This window comes from Miniopterus natalensis, chromosome 13, assembly GCF_054644295.1.
Source record: "Miniopterus natalensis isolate mMinNat1 chromosome 13, mMinNat1.hap1, whole genome shotgun sequence".
NCBI lineage: Eukaryota > Metazoa > Chordata > Mammalia > Chiroptera > Miniopteridae > Miniopterus > Miniopterus natalensis.
The window spans coordinates 54,038,773-54,065,247 of record NC_142093.1 but is presented as its reverse complement, the minus strand read 5'-3'; the positions used below and the strand labels follow the sequence as shown (position 1 = coordinate 54,065,247).

Here is a 26,475-nt window from a genome sequence, read left to right as displayed (position 1 = left end):
CCCTGTCAGGATATGGGTATAAATTAAAATGACACTATAACTCAGACTCACCAAAATACAATTATAATAGATCAAAGGCTGAAACACCAACAGAACCACAATGTAAAAAGGTAGGTTTGAAGAAAGGAGTTTATTGTTTTTATACCTAAGATGTATAGATCTACTACTGCTTCGGTTTTGTGTCTCTAAATACGACTATATCAGTTGTTTTTATTTATCCTCAGCAATTAAATGTACATTTTTTACAGGATACAGAAAAGCAAAAGGGAAAACAAGCCATGCCCGAAAAACATGAAAATGAAATGTCTCAAGTGAAGCAAAAAAGCAAAAAACTTTTGAATGTTAAAAAGGAAATCCCAACAGATGTGAAACCCAGGTGAGAAAAAGAAATGAGTGCAGAGAAATAAGGTATATAAAGAAGTTACTGGTAAAGAGTAGGTAATGTGTTTGCTTGCTTGGTTGGTCCTGAGTGGGGCAGGAGGGGGAGGCCTTACACTGCATCATGTTCCTCTTGGCTTTTTCTGATGCCTGATGTTTACCCATTAGGGATGGCCACATGCTTCTATGTCAGAAACATAAACGGCAGAGGTAATGGCTTGTTGTGAAATTTTAGGTTGGTAATTCTTTCCCAGGCAGGGAGCCATTGCACTTCTGCACAAAGATCACCTCAATGGTTTAGTTACAGATGTGAGCATAACTTTGAGCTCTGAGCCTGCTCTCTACCTCAGAGCTGCAGTAGGATCTAGAAATCTGTGTGGTGAAACTTGGAAGAGTCTGTGCTTAGATAATCAGGGCAGATGTTACCTGCCAGACAAGTTTACCTTGAAATAACTCCATCCTGGGCCCTGTGGGACAGGATTCTGGGCCCCCACCCCAGGAAGGCTTGCTACAGAATGTTTTCCCAAGTAAGTGAACAAGTTAAAATACTGGGTTATTCATACTTTCATTAAACCTTGGATCTACCTAGTAAATGGATTCTAGTTTTAACGTTAATAATGCCTTTCCTAGTTCATCCACCATATGAAATAGCCATCAGCATGAAAGCTGATATTTGCCTTTTTGTGTGGTAAGTGGACATTGAAGGAATTAGGTATAAAGTAATAAAGCAATAGTTTTAGTTTGTTATTAAAACTTGGCCTTAGAATTCTGGGACTAATACTTGAGATTTGCAAAAACCTACACTTTCTCCCTAGATTACACAGCTTTACTCAGGCGAGCAGTCTGTTCTATAGAACTGAAAGCTTATAAGAAATTAGTGATTACTGCAGAGAAATTTCACCTTGTCCCTGAATTTAGAAATAACACGGCATGTGGCAGTGATAGTAATGGAGTGTCTAAAATTTACTCTTTTGTGCAAATTGCTTGTTTGAGTGACCTGATCACATAATTTGTTGAGAATAGTCTGATCCACTTAGAAGAAATGTCACATGTAGCCATGGTTGACACACTTGGATCTCCCCTGAGAGAAAACACCCTGAGGCTCTAATTGGTGCTGATATTCTGGCATCCCGGGACAAGAATAGTGCTGGGCTAGAGCTAGGAAGTTTCTTAGTCTGGATGCCTGAGTTCCGTGCCTGAGACATAATAGTTTAAAACAGTACACATTAATCTTACCCTCATCCCTCTTCCCCTAACTTCTGTTGTGTTTTCTTTTTTTCTTTTTTTTAATGAAGTAAGTTGACTATTAGTAGATTTGGTTTTGAAAAGTTTGTATGAGACTTCACTGGAGTGCCGCCAGCCTCGCCAGGGTTTTGGGTTCTCTGGCGAACCACAAGCTACAGTGGCCATCTCTGTATCACCTGTTCAAGGGCCAGTAACAGTGACAGCTCACGTTCCTTTGATGCGTAGCTGAGAGAGAAATCGTTACCAAAAAGGCAGTTTAAGCAGTGCACTCTAAATTTTTTAAGTTGTCTTTGTAACTGGAAAAATCCATATGCAACCTTAGTCTTCTAATCTCTTTACTCATAGATCTTGTTTTGTGTTTTTCTGAATTCTGGATAAAAATAAAAGTATTGCCCTGGCAGGGTGGCCCAGTTGGTTAGACGTCATCCTGTATATCAAAAGGTTGCAGGTCCAATTTGTGGTCAGGGCACATATGGAAAACACCGGTCAGTGTTTCCCTCCCTCCCTCCATTCCTCTCTCTCTAAAATCAACATCCTCAGATGAGAATAAAAATAAAAATTTTTAAAGTATTGGGAGTCAGAATTCATTAGTACATCAGTCAAATATTGAGTTAAATAGAGACTTTTTTTTTTTTTAATAACCAGCAGTGTCTCCTCTCTGAACAGAGCCATTCCCTGTCTACACTGAATTAAGGTAGTATATGCCTCGCATTGTCATTCAGGTACAATCACTGCTGGTCCTGGCATTAGTGATACCTGCAATGTTTGTTGCCTAACAGGAAGTGCTTTCAGTGTGTTACTATGTGATTCCACATATCTGAAGGAAATATACAGGGTGGGGCAAAGGAGGTTTACGGTTGTTCATGTGGAAAATAATATAATAATGAGTAAATAATACAAGAATAAAGTCTTGTTTCACATACAGCTGTAAACCTACTTTTGCCCCACCCTGTATTCACAATTTTAAAATGAGATATCATTAAAAGGCATATACTATCACTTTCTTTGGAAGCTTTATCTGATAGGGAATAAATTTTTTATTTTCTATATTAGCCAAAAAACTGATCTTCTAATATTAATTAAACCTGTAGTTTTAGCTCACATTTGCTTTATCAAAAATTAGTTTTTAAATATTATCAGTATTATAGGAATATCATGTTATATCATCTCTAGGCCAGAAGACCCAAATCCTTAAATGTTGAAGCATTTGCTTTCCTCTTAATAAGTAGTGATAAAGCCAGAGGGATATCTCAGTCTCTGCTGGTGCTGCCCCTACTACCAGACCCCAGGAGTTGACTTCACAAAAATCAAGGAGTGTGGAGCATTGGGTTGCAGTGGCAGAGCTCTGTCTAGTCTTTCAGCTTCAGCACTGTAGAAGTGGGCCTGTGGTCCTCCAGAAGACTGTGTTGCAGGTCAGGGGTGCCAAGGAGTAAGAATTCAGACTTTTAGAGAACCAGGAAAGGCCCAGGGAAACCTGATTTAGGACACCAGCTATCTGTTGATCCTTTTGTATTCTAATTGTTTATCAGTATTTTACATTTATGAAACAAATATAATAATCTAAACTTAGCACAGTGTTTACTAGAATAATTGTATTCATAATCTGCTCAGGTAGCACACCCAGCACAGGGCCAAGGCGCCACATTCCACATACCAGCCTCCAGACCTGTCAGCACAGGGAAGCCCTAACCTTGCCCTTGGCCCCTTTCCTCCCTGCATGGGGATTACCGTGTATTACGTGAGTGGAAATCCTGGCATCTGAAGTGCCTTTCTGGTTTTCCCTTTTAGAAAGAGTCCCTTAAATTAAGTTGGGTCTTACCCATTTATTCAGAAGCCTTACAAAGGTTTCTTAATAGAAGATCATTTGGCTTAATTTAGGAAAGTATGATTCAGCAAAAAGAAAGTAGTTGTCTTGCACCTTTTTTCTTAAAACCAATTAATTTTACAGTGGCACAGAGTTAAGCTTTGTATAAGTGGACAGCCCTCGCCCCCCACATTTGTAAACCACTTACCTAAAAATAATTCACTGTGCACCTACCCACCCCTGCCACCACCACCAGAGGACTGGGTGGGTGTCTGTCATGGGAACTTTTGGTTTCTTAAAGGATGGAGTTTTTAAACAGCCCTGTCAGAAGTGGAAGAAGGATAGAAAATTTATAAAACTGTAGCATTAATAGTCTTTCCCATAAATGGGGGATTTTTTCAAGCCAGTTTGTTATCGTTCCTAATTCTTTTTGGGTTAACTGACATCCTTTGGATTTTTGCTTAGCCATTTTACTAATTCCAACTATAATACCTATTTATGATAGAAAATTTGTGAAAAATAGAGAAAAGAAAATAAAATGACCTTTGACCTAGTACCTTATGTTTGTAAATAGCTTTTGTTAAAGCTATTTATTTATGAGATCATACTGTATTCTATAGTCTGCTTGCTTTCGGGGGAGGGGTGGACTGAGTGTGCCATTGGATCTGGAAAGTTTAAATCATTTTGACCTCTGAAATCTGGTGCAGATCAGCTGCCTTACGGGAGGAGACTCAGGTGACAGTGGAAGGAAGACCATGTGGTGCATAAAGATCCTAAAGGAGGGGCCCGCAGAGTCCCGAGTGGTGTCACACACCTTGAGGGGTTGGGGACAGGAAGTACACTAAGGCGGACAATGCCAGAGACACATCCATTGTAGAGTATCCAGGTCAGATTTTCCATGAAAAGCAAGCTATGAGCCCAGCCTTGAACCAACAGCTTTCCGGCCATCAGCAGGAGCATGGTGGGGGTCACTAGTGATGCTTGGGAAAATTCTCATAAGGGGCCACTGGGCCCTACGAGCAGTGGCCAGCCTTCACTGTAAAATGCCCTTCCTGGACCAGGTTGGCTTAGCTCGTGCAACTTAGTATATGTGCTGCCGAAGCGAGTGCTTAACTCGTGCAACTTAATCTTGGGCATTACAGAAGCACTTTGTGAAGACTGCCTCTGTGGCCCATGTAGTCCCGTTGCTCACATGCTGGTCTATATGGACCATCTACCCAGTCCATTTCTCCCTGAGATTGCTTCTCGCCCATCAGACTTCAGTGGTTTTTTTGTCAGGCTATGGAAACTTAAAATAGCCCATTATGTCTCCCATTTCACCTTGGCTGACAGGAAGTTCAGAGATGATTAATTATCCTAGTTAGAGTTGCTTATGATGTTAAGCTTACTACTAAACCTTTTAGAAAGCATATATACTCTAAATAAATCAGTAAAAATAGTATTTAAATGCTTGCCTAGTGTTAACCCTGAATTCAATAATAAAGAAGAAAATGCATCTCTCCCTACTCTCCCTAGGCAAATACCGCAGTCCTGTTACTCAGCAGTAGGCTCTGGAGTTTTATAGATAGCCCAGGAACTCAGCCTGGTTCATTCCATAGTTTCTGTGATACAAACATCTTCAACTTCTGAATAGCAGAACCTTGTAATCTCCATATTCAGGAACCCCACTAGTACTATAGTTGCAGGGAGAGACTCGGCATCCCCATAAATGGCACCCGATGGCTTTATGCACATTACCTGAGGCAGGTGCTCTAACCATTCATTGTCAGCACTCAGATTGCAAAGGAGGTGTCCAAGTGCTAAGCTGTCTCCAGGGCAACCTCAGTGTCAGAATGGGGGCAAGTAATGCCTCAGGACTCCAGGTTCAGAAAACATGCATTGAAAGTGTAGAGTAGTCAGTGATTGCTCTGCTCCACAACAAAGGGACAAACTTGAATTTTTCCTCCTCGCTTGTCTTTCAGTTGCTTAGAGCTGTCGTACCCTCCCCCACTGGAAAGTAAACAACGGAGGAACCTCCCAACCAAGATCCCTCTTCCAACTGCATTGACAAGCAGCTCCAAATCACGGAATTCTCAGAAAACAAAAGGTATTTGCCTGTTGGTCATACAGATACTTCTATGGTTAGTTATATTAATAGTTGTTAGTTGTGAATTATCAGTGATCAGTTAGTAGTTACTAGTCATGTGAAAGGCTAAGGTTGTGTTTTCACGCTCATTAGAAGAGTCATTAAAGTAGACCTGAAAGAAAGGAGCTAGCTTCCATTAACAACTTACTTTTTTCTGCGCAGGTACAAATAAGTTAGTGGATAACAGGCCATCTGCCCTAGCGAAATTCCTCCCAAATAGTCAAGAACTAGGCAACACCAGTAGCTCAGAGGGTGAAAAAGACTCTCCACCACCAGAGTGGGATTCCGTGCCAATTCACAAACCCGGCAGCTGTAAGTATGGGAACATTAGAATCACTCTGGGCTTGACAACTCAGCAGAAACATATTGCTTTGTTTGGGTTATTTTTTTGGTTGGTTTCTTTTAATTCTCACCCAAGGATATGTTTTTATTGATTTTAGAGGGAGAGGAAGGGAGAGAAAAACATCGATCAGTTGCCTCATGTACATGCACTGACCAGGGATCAAACCCGCAACCTAGGTATGTGCCCTGACCGGGAATCACGCAGCCTTTTGGTGCACAGGACGATGCTCCAACCAACTGAGCCACCCGGCCTGGGCAGAACATAGTGCTTTAAAAGGAGATCCAGTGTCTGGTTTGCTGAAGACGGCTTCTACCAGCCAGCAAAAGCCCATTATTAAATAGTCTGCCAGTTATACTGTTGTAGTTTAATTGACCATGGTGAGAGTGTTGCCAGAAAAAATGGGTTCTTGTGGCAACCGATTTTCAAGAAAAGAATTTGAGGGGGCATGCGCACAGAAGTTCAAGTGTGGTGGCAAGATTTATTGGGGTGAAAAGGAATAATACACCCTCGGGAATGTAAAGGGTAGGCAGACTCTAGCAGCAATTGCACTGAGGTCCTTCCTAATCCTCCATTTATTTTCTTGGTTTAGGGAATAAGCAGGCTGTCTTTCAAAACTGTCCAACCTGTTTCTAGGTTTTTCCAGGGTTGTGCTGGGCCCTCCCCCTATCCAGTCCCTTTCCTGGATCTTCTGGGGTTTCATGCCTTTAATCATATCCTCTCCTTTTCCCAGATTTTCCCAGGCTAGATTCCCTTTATTGTGGTTATTTTGGCTTTTACTGCACATGTCTCATAGCTTTGCTTCATCAGGCTACTGTGCATGCCTCTGAAGGAATCTCCCCCTTACTGGTTCTGCCTCCCCACCAGTAATGGCTGATTGTTCCTAAGGAGGTTGGAAAGCTAGTCTTACCTGCCTGCTTGGGATTAAGTCCCTTTGGTGGAGGATGCTGCTGTCGCCTGGGGAGTCTGTGAAGCTGCAGCTTCTTAGTTAATCAGGCTTCATGTCTGATTCCATTTGTTCCCTTTCTTTGTTAATAACTATCTGCTGTAATAAGAGTATATATACCAGAGAAATAGCAGATGATTCACATCAGGTCTTTGTTTCCCAGAAGCTGGTGTCCAAAATGGGAAGACCTGTTTGGATTGGGCAGTCATTCCAAAAAACTGCTTCTTTATGAGAGCATTAACTCCACATTTCTTTTTTTTTTTTCTTTTTTTTAAATATATTTTTACAAACATAAGACATTTTTATTGATTTTTTTTTTTCTTTTTTTTTTTTTTTTGAGTAAGCGCTAGAGGAAGGGAGAGGGGAGAGAAACATCAATGTGAGAGCAAGGCATCAATCAGCTGCCTCCTGCACCCCTATCCCAGGAATCGAACCAGCAACCTTTCAGTGCATGGGATGACCCCCAACCAACTTAGCCACACAGGCCAGGGCAACTCCACATTTCTTTACCTGTCTTGTTCCTCATAGAGTTACAGTGTATTATTTTCTAAAAATTCAGTTTACTCTCAACTTTACCCACATCTTTTACATAAACAACCTATTCTGAAGGTTTCATTATTTTCCTCACTAGCTTTTTTACCTTGTTCTCAGATTTTGCCTGCAGTCATTCATGACAGCTGTACAGTCTGCTAAAATGAGGTAGAGGTCCTCCCCTAAAATAGAAGACAACAGAGACAAGCACAGGGAGGGGCCCGATGGCAGGATTTAGGATGAAGAAAGGGCCAGTCTTAAGACTGACTTGGCTACACTCACCACAGTGTTAAACTCAAATTTGACTTGTTTGCACTAAAGGTAAAATCAAGGTTGAGCAACAAGATTGTTTAAGGTGAAGGGGGATGTAAATGAAGAGTGGGTGACTGAAGCCTCAGTAGTTTGGATGAAGGCTAAGAACTTGGAGTTCAGGTGAGGGGTACAGGTGTGGGCAGTTCACCAGGGGACAGGTCACTTCCGATGGTATTGGAGGAGGTCAGAAAATGTCATAAGAGGTGGCTAGGCAAGGGCCAGGACAATTGTACAAATAATGAGTGACCCTGCAACAAAGATGTGATATCACCTAGGCACACCGTGCTGTGAGGGCTTCCAAAGAGGGAAGGAGGGTGTGGAGATTTGAGCAGGGCTTATACAGGAGATGGTGTTTGAGATGGACCCTGAGTGTGGGCATCAGGTCAACAAACAGCACAGGAGAGAGGGATTAGCCATGTGGTCAAGGTGCGAGTGGGTGGGGTGGACATAAGGACAGTGAATAAGGTGCCAGCACCAGTAAGGAGGGTCAGGGAGAACTCTGGGGCAGGCGCAAGATGGCACTGAAGCTGGCCAACAGATAGCTTGGGCTTCAGAGAGAAGGGTGCTTTGCTTGGTGGTGCCATAATGGGGCTTTGACACAGCCAAGGAATATGTAACCTGTATCTAGGCCCTGAGCCCTAGGGATCTATGGAGAAGCATCAAATATAAGAGAATTACATGGAAGTAGACCCACCATGAGAGCAGGCCTCAGTCTGGAAATGAGGAGGAACAGACTGTCCTCACTGTACACAGGCCTTGCATGGGGCACAAAAGGCCAAGCCAGGAGGGCAAAAGGGAAAAGGGTCAAGCTGAACGTAGCTGTTTGGACAAAGATAAGAAACGAGGGCAGTGGGGCTCTACAGCTGTGCTATAATAACTGTAGGTCAGTGGGCAGCCTCAAAGACTGGGAGCCCATGGAGACTGAATTCAGAGACCAGAGCTCTTTCCTTATACTTTTTTGTATCACAATCACTGGACTGGCACCAAAGTACACTTGGTAGATGCAGTGTGACATCTTTCTTTTTTATTTTAAAAACAACTTTTTACAATGTTTTTATTTTTCAATTATAGTTGACATACAGTATTATATTAGTTTCAGGTGTATAACAAAGTGATTAGACATTTTTATAACTTAAGTGATCACCCAAATAAGTCTAATACTCCTCTAATACCATACATGTTATTACAATATTATTGACTGTATTCCCTATATTGTACTTTACATCCCCGTGTAAAGTATATTTATAACTGCTGATTTGTACATCTTAATCCCTTCACCTTTTTCACCCGTTCCCCAAAGCCCCTCCCATCTGGCAACCATCAATTTGTTCTCTGTATTATCAGTTTGGTTTGTTTGTTCATTTATTTTGTTTTTGGGATTCCACATTTATGTAAAATCATATAGTATTTGTCTTTCTCTGGCTTATTTCACTTAGCGTAATGCCCTCTAGGTCCATCCATGTTGTCACAAATGGCAAGATTCCATTTTTTTATGACGAAAACTCCATTGTATGTATGTACTGCATCTTTATCCATTTGTCTGTCAGTGGACACTTAGTTGCTTCCATATCTTGGCTGTTGTAAATAACGCTGCCATGAACATAGGGGTGTATATATCTTTTCAAATTTGTGTTTGGGGTTTCTTAGGATAAATATTCAGAAGTAGAATTCCTGGGTCATATGGCAGTTCTAGTTCTAATTTTTTTAGGAACCTCCATACTGTTTTCCATAGTGGCTGCACAAACTTGCATTCCCACCAGCAGTACACAAGGGTTCCCTTTTCTCCACATACTTGCCAACACTTGTTTGTTGATTTATTGATGGTAGCCAGTCTGGTATATGTGAGGTGATATCTCATTGTGCTTTTAATTTGCATTTGCCCGATGATTAGTGATGTTGAGCATCTTTTCATATGTCTTTGGCCATCTGTGTGTCCTTTTTGGAGAAGTGTCTATTCAGGTCCTTTGCCCCTTTTTTAATCCAATTGTTTTCTGGTGTTAAGTTGTGCGAGTTCCTTATATATTTTGAGTATTAACTCTTACCAGATGTATCATTGGCAGATACCTTTTCCCATTCAGTAGGTTGTCTTTTCTTTTTGTTGGTTTCCTTCATTGTGTAGAAACTTTTTAGTTTGATGTAGTCCCATTTGTTGATATTTTCTTGTTTCCCTTGCCCAAGGAGATATATCCAAAAAAATATTACTATGAATGATGTTACAGTTTACTGCCTACATTTTTCATCTAGAAGTTCTATGGTTTTGGGTCTTACATTAAGGCTGTAATCCATTTTGGTTTCATTCTTGTATATGGTGTAAGAAAGTGGTTTAGTTTCATTTTTTTTCATGTATCTCTCCAGTTTCCCCAATACCACTTATTGAAGAGACTGTGTTTACCTATTGTATATTCTTGTCTCCTTTATCATAAATTGACCATTTATCAACAATTGACCATTGTTCCATTGATCTGTGTGTCTGTTTTTATGCCAGCACCATACTGTTTTGATTATGATGGCCTTGTAGTGTAGTTTGATATCACGTAGTATGGTTCCTTCAAGTTTGTTTTTTCTCAAGATTGCTTTAGTTATTCATAGTCTGTTGTGGTTCCATATAAATTTTTAGATTGCTTGTTCTAGTTCTGTGAAAAATGCCTCTGTTTTTTTTTTGTTTTGTCTTGTTTTTAATATATCTTTATTGATTTCAGAGAGAGGAAGGGAGAGGGAAAGAGAGAGTTGAAACATCAATGCTGAAAGAGTTGTTATTGATCGGCTGCCTCCTGCACGCCCCTCACTGGGGATCAAGCCCACAGCCTGGGCATGTGCCCTGATCAGGAATCGAACCGTGATCTCTTGGATCCTAGGTGGATGCTAAACCGCTGAGCTATACCAGGCTGGGCACCACTGCTGTTTTGATAGGGATTGCATTGAATCTTTAGATTGCTTTGCATAGTATAGACATTTTAATGATGTTAATTCTTTCTATGAGCATGGTGTAGCCTTCCATTTATTTGTATCTTTTTAATTTCTTTCTTATAGTTTTCAGAGTATAGGTATTTTACCTCCTCAGTTAAATTTATTTCTTGATATTTTATTCTTTTTGATGTATTTGTAAGTGGGATTGTTTTTTAATTTCTCTTTGTTTTTTTTTTTTCTTTTTTTTAAATTTTTTGTGAGGTTCTTTTTTTTTTTTAATATATCTTTATTGATTTCAGAGAGAGGAAAGGGGAGGGGGGGAGAGAGGGAGAGAGGGAAAGAAACATCAATGATGAGTCATTGATCCAGCCCGCAACCCGGGCACATTCCCTGACCGGGAATCAAACCCCAATCGCCTGGATCCTAGGTCAACGCTCAACTGCTGAGCCATGCCCGGCCGGGCTCTAATTTCTCTTTCTGATAGTTCACTATTGATATAGAAAAACACAACCAAAATCTGAATGTTAATTTTGTATCCTGCTACTTGACTGAGTTCATTTATTAGTTCTAATAGTTTTTTTTGGTTTTCTATGTATAGTATCATGTCATCTGCAAATGATGACTGTTTTATTTCTTTCTTTCCAATTTCGATGCCTTTTATTTCTTTCTCTTGCCTGATTGCTCTGGCTAGGACTTCCCATACTATGTTGAATATAATCGGTAAAAAGTGGACATCCTGGTCTTGCTCCTGATCTAAAGAAAAAGCTTCCAGCTTTTCACCATTGAGTATGTTGGCTGTGAGTTTGTCATTAATGGCCTTTATTATGTTGAGGAGTGTTCTTTCTATCCTCACTTTGCTGAGAATTTTTATCGTGAATTGATGTTGGGTATTATCAAATGCTTTGTGAGCATCTGTTGATAGGATCATATGATCTTTATCCCTCATTTTGTTTACGTGGTGTGTCACATTGACTTGTGGATATTGAACCAACTTTGCATCCCAGGAATAAATCCCACTTGATCATGGTGTATGCTCTTTTTAATGTATTGCTTAATTTGGTTTGCTAATATTTTGTTGAGGACTTTTGTTTTATCAGATCTATTGACCTATAATTTTCTATTTTTGTACTGTCTTTATCTGATTTTGGAATTAGGATAATGCTGGCCTCGTAAAATGAGCTTTGGGAGCCTTCCTTCCTCTTTTGTTATTTGACTGGGGGATGGTTTGCCTCACACCCTGCGCCTGTCGCAGTTGTGTGGAATCACAGAGACTCTCAGGTCCCATGCAGTGATTTCACCTGCCTGTCCCTGAAGGATGTGGGAGAAGGGAAGAAGAGCAGACCTATCCATGAGGTCCCGCACAACTCAGCAGAGATGGGCCTCACTGGTGCTTCGGGGAAGCCTAATGCAGAGGGAAGCTACTTCCCTTGTTGTCCCTAAGCCTTTGAACAGAACACACAAAAAGTTTTAATTTTGCTTTTCTTTGTAGAAGCTCTTGAGTTCTGCAGAATATCAGATGGAACACCAAAAGTAACTGATCTTGAAGAGTAAAAATATCACATTAATGAGACTTTTTATTTTTACTTTCCAGCTACCGATAGTCTTTATAAACTTTCTCTGCAAACCCTCAACGCAGACATTTTCTTAAAACAACGCCAGACCTCACCAACACCTGCCTCTCCATCTCCCCCGGCTGCACCTTGCCCACTTGCATCCCGCGGCAGCTACAGCAGCATTGTTAACAGTAGCTCCAGCAGGTAGGTTCACTGGTCGCTTCCTGTTCCCTGAACAGGTAAGTGCTCCAGAAACCTGAGGCGCACTCCCATTAAATGGCCACAGACTGCTGTCCTGTCTTGCTCCTATATCTGCTGTTGACAGCTCCGCCCTTTACCTGGGTCAGTTCTCCCTTGCTGCCACCATCCTGGTGTCCAACCCCAGCCATGCCTCCTTCTACCCCTTGGCTTTTATCACCCATAAACTAGAAATGCATCATGTAACTTAATAGAATTATGCTCTAATTCAAGAGTAAACAAACATACTGAGCATTAAATGAAGATCTGCATGTGTCCTGCAGGTTGAGGAAATGGCTTTGTGGCACATTTATTTTGACCTTATGGCAGTTGGGTTAGCAGTGAAAAGGCAGGATCTAGAACAAGTCTGCTGTAGTATGTGACATGCGCACAGCAAGGCAGCCTCCTGACAGGCAGGTGGAACACCTCAACTGGTGCTCCTCCCTAGAGGCACTGCCACACTTGTGCTCGACTGGCTCTAAGGGGAACAGTAACCTCAGTGATCGTTGTAACCACCTGTCAAGTTCTTAACATGTGTCAGCACTGTTCTCGGCACCACACAGCTTGTCACTTCATTTAATCCTCTCAGCAAGCACAAATTAGGTACTGTCACCGACCCCTGCTTTCCCCACCAGGAAGCACCAGCCAGAAACTCCAGTGCACTTGTCCAGTTTTTAACTCTTGCCGAAAGAGGCAGCATCTGCTGAGTCTGGGGAAGCCACCCTTCCTGGGGACCTCGTCACCATGAGCTCCTTAGCCTGTCTTGATAGGAGAGGACACTTTCTAAGAACTGGTTTGTCATGTGTTGTCACCTGCCAGGACTCACATTCCACCGCTTGCTCACTGCCTAATGGTGCCCTTTTTAATATCCTCTCTAAAACAGTCTTTCCAGTCACTATATTGTGACCCTTGTCTCTTTTATAGTGACCTGTATTGTATTTTCTTACCTTTCCCTCCACAAGTCCCTTATTTTCCATCTGACTGCACAGTTGTAGGTCCCAGATCATTTACATGAGGCCAGGCTTGTGGGCTTCCCTGGGCCAGCCACAGTGAAGGCGCTGACTGCATGGGCTCAGTCATGTAGGAGCCACAGCCCTGAGACAAGTGCGCCTACAGGCCTCCAGCAGGCAGTGCTGATGAGGAATTAGTTCTCTTTTTGTTTCTTTCTGCAGTGACCCAAAAACCAAGCAGCCAAATGGAAGCAAAAACAAATTGACAAAAGCAACCTCACTTCCTGGCAAGAATGGCAATCCCACTTTTGCTGCCGTCACAGCCGGCTATGACAAGAGCCCAGGTGAGTGGCCTGGTGCCAAAAGGCCTGTCACAGCGGGGCTTCAGGCATGGTGGAATTGCCTTTGGCCTAATTTGCCTTTGATTGATTCAGAGTCCATTGTTACAGGTGGGAATGGCTTTGCTAAAGTTTCTTCAAACAAAACAGATTTTTCCAGCAGCCTTGGCCTTTCACACACTCCTGGTGACAGCGATGGCTCAGACAGGTATGGTAGACCATTCTTACTCGCTAGAAAGATGGACAGGGTTCTCAAGTCAGGTTAGCAATTTTTGTCCATATATGTGTTTCAGGCATTTTTTCCCCTAGATTACAAGTAGTCATTTGTCAGAAATGGTCCAGGCTTCTAAGGGCTTTTGTCTGTTGAGTAGAAGCAGAAAGCCTAGTTGCTGTGCTTCCATGACACAGGGAAGGAGGTGCACACGGCATGTACCACCCCGGCAGGGAGGGAGATTTGTATCCCATTTTAAATGTGTTCTCATCCTTCTCTGTTATCATGGTTTCCTGTAAGAAAGGATGTGATCTCATACTTAGACATAGAAGAAGAAAAATGTATTTGAGAGGAAGGAAATTGGAGCAACTACTAGGTAATTTATAGTAAATTATTGGACATGCCACTTTCTCGAACCAGAGTACCTGCAGTGGGCCTGGTGGCGTGCAGTGAATGCCTCGGTATATCTTCCAAGATAAGTAACAACAAGTAATAACTGTCAGTAAGCAGAACCCCAATTTTACCTGCTTAGCACTAAAAGGAAATGAGTCCTGGATTTTTAAATAGTTTTTAAATAAGTTTTTCATTTCCAAAAAGTAAACCTAAGGAAGAAATATATCTCTTTTTACTGCAAAACTTGCTTTGAACCAGGCTCTCAGCTTCGATAAGGAATAGGAGCTCTGGAATCCTCTGTGGTAATGGATGCTGTTTTTTTCAGTTCTCCCCTTTGTCTTTGTGTTTAATACTTGAGTACCCCCTATTGAAGCAGCGTCTCAGACCCCTTTGTGAAGCCATACTTAATGGATCTGTTTCACTAACCGTTATCCATTTTGTGTTGCATTTTCCTCTTGTAACATTCAGCTCGGGTTTGTGGAGTCCCGTCAGCAACCCCAGCAGCCCTGACTTCACACCCCTCAATTCGTTCTCCGCCTTTGGGAATTCTTTTAACCTAACCGGTGGTGAGTGTTTAACTCTCGACCTGTAACTAATAAACTTGTGGACAAAGGAGGAAGGAAGGTGAAGTCTAGTTTTATGTGTGGAGAAACACACTGAGATAGAGAGGAAAACATGATTGTTGTTTAGTAGACATTTTTAAAAGATGCACTTTGTGTTTTATGTCAGACACCAATAGACGTAAAATATGTGGGCTGACCTTAGGGAAGCCGATCTGTTCTTGCTGTTTGAACAGATGCTTAGGAGGCCCAGCAAGGGCCTCTAGGAAGGGTTCCCTCCCACTCTCCTCTCAGCCCAGAGGTGCAGTGGAACAGGCTTGATGCTATGTCAGTCTTGGTTGATTTGTGCTCCAGAGCAGTTACTTAAGAACTTTAGAAAAGGATTCTGTGTCTGAAATGTGATTCCTGGCTGTGCTGGGGCTCCTTATGTTTTCTTGCTGCACAGAAGTAGAGGCCACCATGTGAGTTTTGCATTAGCTGTGATTGTAATGTTAGAGTTGGGAGATATTTATTTGCATTTTATGTCATCCAGTGATAGTTTTGGGTAAAGTATTCAAATTATGTGCTGTGTGCCCGAGTCCTGGGGAACATCCCTCATTCGTCCCTGGAGTATGGTGGGAGCTGATGAAGTAGGTGTGATGACTCCCAAGTGAGCAGCGGTGGGATATGCGCCACTAAGTGAATGCCCCATTCTGTCCTTGGTGAGAATGGCAAAATAAAATATGAACTTGAAATTGTGTTCTTATTTTCAGAAGTTTTCAGTAAACTCGGGTTATCTCGATCATGCAATCAGGCCTCACAGAGGAGCTGGAATGAGTTTAGCAGTGGCCCTTCATACCTGTGGGAGACTCCAGCGACAGATCCCAGCCCTTCCTGGCCAGCCAGTTCCAGTTCCCCCACCCACACTGCCACAGTGAGTATACTCAGGGCTCACTCATCATTACACTCAGAAACAACAGATAATGGTGTGGAAAGGTTGAGTTAGTACTATTATTGTCTGTCTTGCTGTGTCTTCACATCTGCCAAAGTGACCCATCAATATTTGTCAGAGCCACTGTAGTCAAGAAATTATGGGAAGAAGAGGCTTCTAGTCAAGATGGCACAGTAGGTAAATGCTGTGCTCACCTTGTCCCATGACCATATCAAAATTAACTAAATTATAGAATAACCATCATTGAGAACCACCTGAAGACTGGCTGAACAGAAGCCCTATAATTAAGGATATAAAGAAGCCACATCCAGACTGGTAGCAGGGGTGGAGGCACAGAATGGCAAGGTCTCTCCTGAGGCTCAAGGGGTCCCAACCCAACATGGGCTACCCAGCTTGGAACACCAGTGTCAGTAAGAAGAGTCCCCATAACATGTCTGAAAACCACCAGGGATTACATCCAAGAGAGAAAAAGGGCTGCTAGAGACCAAGGCACTGCTCTTAAAGGGCCTGTGCAGGGATTCATTTACTCGACACTCCAGCACAGGGGCAGCAGCTCAAAAAGCACCAGCGACATAGGGGGAGGAACTAAATTGACTGGCTTCAGAGCTAGGGATAGAGGGGCATGGGCCAGAGCAGCTCTTTTCAGGGACAGAAGTGCTGCCAGGTGACATAATTCTTTTGTTAAGCTCTCTACCCACTCAGCCGGCCTGGCACCAAACCTGAGCTATTCAGTAGCCTGGCTAACATGGTTCACCCCGCCCTTGTGATTCCCTGAGACCCTGCCCCACCCAAATCTCCTGCCCAGCTAAGTCTCTTCCAGGGGCTCCTTCACACAAGCAACCTGCCTTGGCTTGCACTGCAGACTTTCCCTAAACCTCTCAAAGGTCCACAAATCTCAACCAAGCAGTGGCAGGCCTTGGTGTACCCAGTACATCTTGCTAAGCTACCCTAAGCCCCGCACAATCAGCAACCAGTGTCAGCTTGCATTGCAACTCCCATCACTTAGCTCCTCAAGACTGGCATAAGCAGCAGCCAGTCGTGGCTTGGAATGTAGCCTCACATAAGCAGCCACAAACCCAGCACAAGTGACAGATGGCCTCAGCTCCCATGGATGGCCCCAAGCCAGGTTACAAGTGGTGGTTGACCTTGACCTGCACCAAAGTCACTCCCAAGAGGCTCCAGAACCAACACACCTGGTAGCCAGCTTCAGGCCACACAAGACCACCACCCAGCCCGTTCCACAAATAACACGTCTGAAAAGTGGACTCAGCTGGCACTAGAACCCCACTAAAGCAACTTGCACTCTGTAGGGTCACACACAACAACTTTCCACTATAGTCTCAGCCAACCCTCACAGCCAGTCAGCCCTCATGAGGGTCAGTCCCACCTACTGATGTGCCAACAGCAATCAAGGCTCAACAGGAAGGTACACACAACCTACACAAGGGACACCCAGGGAGACTGCACCACTGAGCCCTATAGGACACCTGTTAAATAAGGGCATTCTCCCAAGACATGCAGATGTAGTATATCTACCTAATACATAGAAATAAAAATAGGAAGGTATCCAAAACGAGGGGACAAACATGTCCCAAATGAAAGAACAGGACAAAACTCCAGAAAAAGAATGAAATGGAGATAAGCAATCTACCAGATAAAGAATTCAGAACACTTGGCTGTAGGATACTCAGTAAATTTAGGGGAAGAATAAATGAACTCGGGGAGAACTTCAACAAAAAGGAAACATAGAAAAGAAGATAGAAACATAAAAAAGAACCAGAAATGATGAGTATAATAAGTGAAATGAGAAGTACATTAGAGGGAATCAACAGATTAGATGAAGCACAGGATCAAATTAGTGATCTGGAAGTAAGGTAGCGGGAGATACCCAATCAGAACAGCAGAAAGAAAAAAAAATTTTTTTCTAATTTATCTTTATTGTTGAAAGTATTACAGGTGTCCCATTTTTTTCCCCTCATTGACCCCCTCCACCTTGCTCCCACCCCCTCCCCAGGCCTTCACCCTATTATTGTCTGTGTCCCTGGGTTATGCATATATGCATATAACTTCTTTGGTTAATGTCTTCCCATCCCCCACCCCCCTTCCTTCTTCCCTGAGATAAGACAGTCTTATTGCATGCTTCAGTGTCTCTGAGTCTATTTTGTTTGTCAGATTATTTTGTTCATTAGCTGCTTCTTAAAGAAGACCCTTCATTTTATGTAATAGTGGTTTAGCTTTTTCTTATCTGTGAAGGTCTTTAATCTCACCTTCAGTTCTAAATGATAACTTTGCTGGGTAGAGTAATCTTGGTTGTAGGTTCTTGCTTTTCATCACTTTGAATATTTCTTGCCACTCCCTTCTGGCCCGCAAAGTTTCTGTTGAGAAATCAGGTGACAGTCATGTGGGTGCTCCCTTGTAGGTAACTAATTGCTTTTCTCTTGCTGCATTTAAGATTCTGTCTCTAACCTTTGGCATTTTAATTATGATGTATCTTGCTGTGGGCCTCTTTGGGTTCACCTTGTTTGGGACTCTGTGTACTTCCTGGACTTGTAAGTCTATTTCTTTCACCAGGTAGTGTAAGTTTTCTGTGATTTTTTCAAAAAGGTTTTCAGTTTGTTGCTCTCTTTCTTCTTCTGGCACCCTCATAACACAAATGTTGGGCTGCTTAAAGTTGTCCCAGAGACTCCTTACATTATCTTCATATTTCTGGATTCTTTTTTCTTTTTGCTCTTCCAGTTGGCCATTTTTTGCTTCCTCATGTTCCAAATTACTGATTTGATTCTCAGCGTCCTCTACTGTTGATTTCCTGTAAATTATTCTTAATTATAGCTTTTGTGCAGCCTTCATTTCTGATTGGTACTTTATTATGTCATTGACAGTCTCACTAGTTTCCTTAATAAATAGTCTTACTAAGATCCTTGAGCATCCTTATAACCATTATTTTGAACTCTTCATCTAGTAGGTCGCTTGACTCCATTTCATTTAGTTCCTTTCCTGGAGATTTCATCTGTTCTTTCTTTGGTGACATGTTTCCTTGCCTCCACGTTTTGGCTGCTTCCTGGTGGTTTCTATGTATTAGGTAGAGCTGCTGTCTCCTGGAATTTGTAGAGTGGCTTTGTGTACTAGGTGTCCTATAGGGCCAGGTGGCTCAGCTTCCCCAGTCACCTGAGCTGGGCCTTCTAGGTGCTCTACTGTGTGGACTGTGTGCACTGTCCTGTTGTAGTTGAGCCTTGGTTGCTATTGGCCACTGGGAGGAATTGACCCCCAGGCCAATCAGCTGTGAGGACCAGCTACAACTACAGCCAAAGAGCTGGTGTGCTGGAGACACCCTTATGGAGCAGGATTTATTTCAGTGGGGCTTTGGTGTTCCCCGAGTCCATCCCTTGAGTGTGTCACTTGTGGATATGGTAGGGTTGTAATCCAGCATGGTCAAAGCTGATCACCAGGTGCACTGTCTCTGGGGCCTCCCAGGAGGTGCAAAGTTAGCCTCTGCCTGTGCCTTGCCCATGCCCACCCAGCATGAGCTATACAGCAATCCGTAGATGGCTGCTATTTGTGCTAGGCTTGGAGGTGTCCAGGAGAGGCCAGGCTATGAACCTATTCAGGCTGCCTCTAGAGCCAGGCCTCGGGCCACTTATCTAGAGGTATGGGGCATGCTGAGGCCAGCTGCTGCTTGTTTGAGAGATTTTAGGAAAGTCCTCAGCGTGAAGCTAGAGAGGCTACTTGCATAGAAAAGCCACTGAAAATGGCTTGGATGAGCTTGCAAGTAGGGAAAGGCAGGGTCTCTGGGAATCACCAGGGTGGGGCAAAATATGTGAGTCAGATTGATGGAGATTCAGAGAAGCACCTGCCTGCCAGCTCTGTGGGGAGAGGGCTCATCAAAGGAGCAATGGCCTCTGCCTCCTCCTGTCTGGGATAAAGCTGCCCATCCAGCTCTCTCCCTGATTCCAGGCAAGTTAGTTCCTCCCACAGTGTCCCAGGTTCCTTTCAAGCTGCTACCCAGTGCTGGAGCTTAGAGGGAGCGCATCTGAGTAAGTCCCCGTATGGGCCCTTTAAGAGGAACTGCCTGGGACTCCCACAGTCTCCGCTTACTCGGCACAATCCCCGCTGGTGTTTACAGCCCGAAGTTGTGGGGACTTCTCTTCCCAGCACTGGAACCCTGGGCTGGGGGGCCTGATTTGGGGCTCGGACCCCTCGCTCCCCCAGGAAACCTTCACTGCCGAGATATCCCTCCCTCCTAGTTTTAAACCACAGTACCTGGGTATTGGACCACGGTCACCTCTCTGTGATTCAGCCCAGGTTCCACCCCTCATCTCCGCCCCTCCCTACTGGTCTGGATGTGCTTCTTCAGTGCCCTAGTTGTAGGACTTCTGTTCAGCTAGATTTCAGGAGGTTCTGAGTGATGGTTCTGTATTTTAGTTGTAATTTTGATATGGTTATGGGAGGCATCAGGTACCGCTGTTACTTACACTGTCATCTTGTCACTCCTGAAAAAAATTTTTTTAAATGAGAATAATTTAAGGGATCCCTTGGACAACCTCAAGAGCATTCCAACATTGCATCATAGGGCACCAGAAGGAGAAAAGAGAGAGCAAGGGATTGAAAACCTATTTGAAAAAATAATGATGGAAAACTTCCCTACTCTGGCAATGGAGGTAGGCATACAAGCATAGTGTGCCAAACAAGAGTAACCCAGAGGCTCACACCAAGACACATCATAATTAAAATGCAAAAGGTTAAAGACAGAGAATCTTAAATGCAGCAAGAAAAAAGCCATTAGTTACCTTCAAAGGAGCTCCCAGAAGATTGTCAGCTGATTTATCAACACTTTGCCATCCAGAAGAAGTTGGCACAAAATATACGAAGTGATGGAAAGCAAAGACCTACAACCAGTATTTTAGAATTGAAGGAGAGAAAGTTTCCCAGATAAGAAAAAGCTCTAAAGGAGTTTATCACTCCTAAACTAGTATTACAGGAAATGTTAAAGGGACTTCTTTAAGAAGAAAGGATCCAAAATATGAATAAGAAAATATATGAAAGGAAAAAAATGATCACTAACAAAGGCAAATACGTAATAAAAGCAGTGGATAGGCCAACTGTAAAGCGAGTACAAAGGTTAAAAGGCAAAAGTAGAAGATCGTGTGTAATTACAATAATAAATTAAGGGATACACACAAACACAAAAGGAAAAAAATGACAAACATGGATGGGGTGAGTAAAAATTGTAGTGATTTTAGAATGTGTTCAAACTTAAGCAATAATCAACTTCAAATAGACTGCAATAAATATAGCTTGGTATATATGCAGCACATGGTAACCACAAACCAAAAATCTACAAGAGATGTACAAGAAATAACTCAAACACACTATAAAAAGCCAACATAAAACAGAAGAGATCAAGCAAATAAGAACGGAACAGAGAACTCCAAAATCAGTCAAAACAATAAAACGTCAATAGCTACATACTTATCAATAATTACTTTAAATATAAATGGAACTAGGGTAGAAGGAAGGAAACAGATCATAGCAGAGGTAAATTAAATAGAGAATGAAAGCACAATAGAAAAGATCAATGAAACCAGGAGCTGATTTTATGAAAAGACAAGCAAAATTGATAAACCTTTAGTGAGACTTGTCAAGAAAAAAAAAAGACCGAAAAAGTAAAATCAGAAATGAAAGAAAAGTGAAGACTCATACCACAGAAATAGAAAGAATAAAAAAATCTAGTCCATGGCGAGGTGGCTCAGTTGGTTAGAGCATCATCCTGTCAGGGCGCATACCTGTCCCTGGTTCTGTCCCTGGAGGCAGCCAATCAATCCTCACATCATTGTTTCTCTCCCTCTTTCTCCCCCTCTCTCAAATCAATAAACATATCCTTAGGAAAAGATTTTTTTAAAAATACTAGAGCAATTATATGCCAACAAATTAGACAACCTGTAGGAAACTAATAAATTCCTACAAACATACAACCTTTCAAGTCTAAATTAGGAAGAAACAGAAAATTCTATCAGACTGATAATGACTAATGAAATGGAATCAGTAATCAGAATACTGCCAACAAACAAAAATCCTGGACCAGATGGCTTCACAGTTGAACTTTACCAAATATCCAAAGAAGAATTAATACCTATACTTTTCAAACTACCCCAAAAAATTTAAGAGGAAGGGAAACTCCCAAGCTCATTTTACAAGGCCAGCATTACCCTCTTAACCAAAACCAGACAAACATAATACAAAAAAAGAAAATTATAGGCCAATATCCCTGATGGACATAGAAGCAAAAATCTTCAACAAAATATTAGCAAACATAATGCAACAATTCATTTAAAAGATCATATACCATGAACAAGTGGGATTTATTCCCAAAATGCAAGGTTTTGGTTCAGTATCCACAAATCGGTTAACATGATACACCATATAAGCAAAATGAAGGATGAAAATCATGTGATCATATCCATAGATGTAGATAAAGCATTTGACAAAATTTAACATTCATTTATGATAAAAACTCTGAGCAAAATGGGTATAGAGGGATCATACCTCAATTTAATAAAGGCCAGATATGACAAACCCACAGCTAATAACATCATACTCAACAGTGAAAAGCTGAGAGCTTTTTGTTTTAAGATCAGGAACAAGAAGACTAGAATGTCCACTTTCACCACTTTGATTCAACATAGTATTGGAAAACAAATAAATGGAAGGATATACCGTGTTCATGGATAGGAAGAATTAACATCATTAAGCTGTTCATACTACCCAAAACAGTCTACACATTCAGCACAATCCCTATCAAAACACCAACGGCACTTTTCACAGAAAGAACAAATAATCCTGAAATTTATATGGAACCACAAAAGACCACGAATAACCAAAGCGATCTTGAGAAAGAACAACAAATTCAGAGATTATGACTCTACCTGATTTCAAGCTATACTTCAAGTCTGTCATAATCAAAACAGTATGGTACTGGCATAAAAATTGACAGCCCAGAAATAAACCCCTGCTTATATGTTCAATTAATCTATGACAGAGGAGGCAAGAATATACAATGGGGTAAAGACAGTCTCTTCAATAAGTGGTGTTGGGAAAACTGGAGAGATACATGCCAAAAAGAAAAGAAATTAGACCACTTTGTTACACCGTATACAAGAATGAACTCAAAATGGATTAAAGCCTTAAATGTAAGGCCTGAAACTATAAAACTCCTGGATGAAAACATGGTAAATCTTTGACATCACTCTTAGCGATACTTTTTTGGATACATCTCCTTGGGCAAAGGAAACAAAAAAATAAACAGATGGGACTACATCAAACTAAAAAGTGTCTGCACAGTGAAGGAAACCAACAAAATGAAAAGAAACCTACTGAATGGGAGAAGATATTCACTAATGATACATCAGAGAAGGGGTTAATATCCAAAATATATGAAGAACTCATACAGGGTGGGGCAAAAGTAGATTTACAGTTGTGAGTACATGAAACACAGAAATAATTATTGTATTATTTCCCATACAAACAACTACAAACCTACTTTTGCTCCTCCCTGTATAATTTAACACACATAAACACACACAAATCCAATTTAAAAATGGGCAGATCACATGAAGAGACGTTTCTCCAAAGAAGACACACATATGGCCAACAGACATATGAAAAGATGCTTAACATCACTAATCATCAGGGAAATGCAGATCAAAACCACACACCTGTCAGAACAGCTATCATTAAAAAAGTTAACAAATGTTGGTGAAGATGTGGAGAAAAGGAGACCCTCGTGCATTGTTGGTGGATTGTACTTTGGTACAATCATGGAATACAATACAGTGGTTCCTCAAAAACTTAATGGTAGAACTACCATACAGTCCAGCAGTTCAACATCTGAGTATTTATCTGAAGAAACCCAAAACATGAATTTGAAAAGATAGACGCACCCCTATGTTTATGGCAGCATAATTTACAATAGCCAAGTATGGAAGCAACCTGAGTGGCCATCAATAGACAAATGGATAAAGAAAATGTGGTACATACATACACTGGAGTATTTCTTGGCCATAAAAAGAATGAAATCATGCCATTTACAACAACATAGATAGATCTAGAGGGTATTATACTAAGTTAAATAAGTCAGACAGAGAAAGACACCATGTGATATCACTTATCTGTGGAATCTAAAGTAAAAAATAAATGAACAAAGAAAACAGAAACACTCAGATACAGATACAAACTAGATACAGAGAGCAAACAGGTGATTGCCGGTTGGAGGGTTTGCTCGGGGTAGTACAGATTTTGTTTCTGAGAAGCACCTGTGTCTTCACATGAGCTTTCTCGTGTGCATTTGTTTGCATTTCACCTAAATTTTTCTGCAAAAATTATGCTCTAGAAAAGTAGTATTACCAAAGAAAATAATTACTGGTCTCAGCTTTCACAAAACTGTGACAAAAGCATGATCCCGCTGTGGTGGTTACGTCCTCATTCTCAGGAGAACTACATTAGACAAGCAAAGTTTAATGGTAGTGATTTTAACTAGATAGAGTCCAAAGCCTGTCTCTGCTTGTAATATTTTAACTTTAGTTTTAAAAGCTTCTCAACCATTCTTTAACACAGGAGTCAATAAATATTTTAGGCTTTATAGGTTGTGCTGTTTCACCTGTTCACCTCTGCCATAATGGTGCCCAAGCAGCCAGGACAGAACCTGAATGGACTGCAGTGGAACTTTCTTTACAGAAACAGGCAGAGCTGTTTTGGCCCCTGGCTGTTGTGGGCCAGGCCTTCTTTAAAGTATCACAACCATCTGCTCAGACTCTGGGATGTCTCTACATGTAACACATTTGTTTTAAATATGTAACATAAAAGATATGTATGGCCCAGCCCCTATTTTCATTATAACCTTCACCACTTCACCATCTGCCTGCTCTTCACAAGCCTGATGCCCGCATTGTTTTTTGTTTTGCAGTCAATCCTTGGCAACACCAGCGGCTTGTGGTCCACCACTCCATTCAGCAACTCGATCTGGTCCAGCAACCTTAGCAGCGCCCTTCCTTTCACCACTCCAGCAAACACGCTGACCAGCATTGGCCTCATGGGCACAGAGAACTCTGCTCCTCACGCTCCTTCTGCCTCCAGTCCAGCTGATGATGTGGGACAGACCTACAACCCCTGGCGGATATGGAGCCCCACAATTGGGAGGAGAAGCTCTGACCCATGGTCTAATTCACAGTTCCCTCATGAGAATTGAAATTAGGCAAAAAAAAAAAAAAAATGGGGGTCCTCGTCTAGATCATGATATGTCAGTTTCTGAGACATCTTTCTAAGGCTCTTACTGCTGTAGCTCCCCACCCCCCACCCCCCTCATCTTCGCAAAACAGACTCAAGCAGGGCAGGCTTGTACCACTCGCTGCTTTCAGATCTTTCTTGCAATTATGATAATGAGATTTGCTGTTTGCTTTTAGAGAAAAGTCTGGACTCAGCCACAAACTCCGGTAAGACCTGTACATCTGAGAACCTTAACTGTTGTCAAGTTTCCACCTCCTGTCTTCTTCCATCCTTAATTTATCTGTATGAACACGAATCTGACATTACAGCTAAGGAAATAATTTGAGTTGATTCAGAAGTCCTGGCATGTGACAATTTTATTAAACTACCAGGTTTGGTTTTTTTATAATTTCACAATATTATGCGCCAAGATCTAATTTTAAAAATGTATGAGGACTTTGTGCTGAAAAATACAGAGTATTTTTTTAAAATAAGGCTGTCCTGGTGTAAAAGCAGATTACAGAAATGTAAGTCAACTTGAAGAATAGTGAATGAATGTAAAAACATTCAGATAAGACCATATGCATTTTCTGTGCTGTTTGTACTTGAGGTATGTAACATTTGTATACCTGAATTTATTTTAAAAAACTGAAATGCACATAGCCAAGTCTTGAGATACAAGATTGAATGTGTATTTCTTAAAAATACAACTTTGTGTTGTACTTTGAAATAAATGCTTTTTTTCAAAAGCCTTGAATTGTTGTGTGCCCTTTTTTACATGCAAGGTGCATCTATTTGGATTCTCTTGCACCAAAGTCAGCCGTGCTGTCATTTACTTATTCTGTGGAATTTGATGGATCGTGGCTGGAATCCCATGCTCTAATTAAATTCTGAGTATTCCCATGGTAATCACTGCAGGTCCTCGATAGAAAAAGTTTGCACATTTAAAACTTACTTTTCCTTTTAAATAGAATGTGTTGACCATTTTCCAATTTTAAAACTCCCGTAACTCCTCCAGATGGTTCCTGTAGAGGGTACACAGATACCTACATGCTATGATGCATCGGTGTCGTTTGATCTTCCAAAAAGTCTTGCTGCTCCAACTTGCTTTTGTCATCTTTCATTTCCAGTTTATTTTAAAGCCAACCTCCGGACGTACAGCCTTTGCTGGGTAACCAGGAGACACTGAACATAAATGTTCTATTTGAGGTCAAGTGCATCTTGGAGAACTCCAACCACCCCCAGGAAGGTCAGAGTGGTTTAGTTGAAACCTTGTACAGGGTGATGTTGAGTCCGACTTTTTCTCCCCTTTATACCAAAGCTCAGCAAACCAGCCACATTGCTTCTCTACCCTGTGCTCTATCCCTCGGGGACACACATCCCTCTACGGTCAGAGCTCCACTGGTCGGGCACCTGGCGGACCTAGCCTCACTGGCTGGGTCTCCTGTGTGCACCTGCA

The 26,475-nt window shown here is 41.8% G+C and overlaps 1 protein-coding gene across 2 annotated transcripts in view; it reads left to right on the top strand.

Annotated features, from left to right (window-relative positions):
• The window catches only part of TMEM131 (transmembrane protein 131), a 181,348-nt gene extending 155,583 nt beyond the window's left edge, over positions 1–25,765 (top strand). For both annotated transcript variants that reach the window (XM_087823705.1, XM_087823706.1), the window contains exons 33-41: positions 249–376; positions 5,389–5,513; positions 5,715–5,864; positions 12,180–12,345; positions 13,551–13,672; positions 13,778–13,874; positions 14,739–14,836; positions 15,583–15,743; positions 24,718–25,765. In XM_087823705.1, the coding sequence (XP_087679831.1) occupies positions 249–376; positions 5,389–5,513; positions 5,715–5,864; positions 12,180–12,345; positions 13,551–13,672; positions 13,778–13,874; positions 14,739–14,836; positions 15,583–15,743; positions 24,718–24,999 (1,329 nt within the window). In that variant the 3' untranslated portion in view covers positions 25,000–25,765. The remainder of the gene's footprint in view (positions 1–248; positions 377–5,388; positions 5,514–5,714; positions 5,865–12,179; positions 12,346–13,550; positions 13,673–13,777; positions 13,875–14,738; positions 14,837–15,582; positions 15,744–24,717) is intronic.
• The last annotated feature ends 710 nt before the right edge of the window (positions 25,766–26,475 follow it).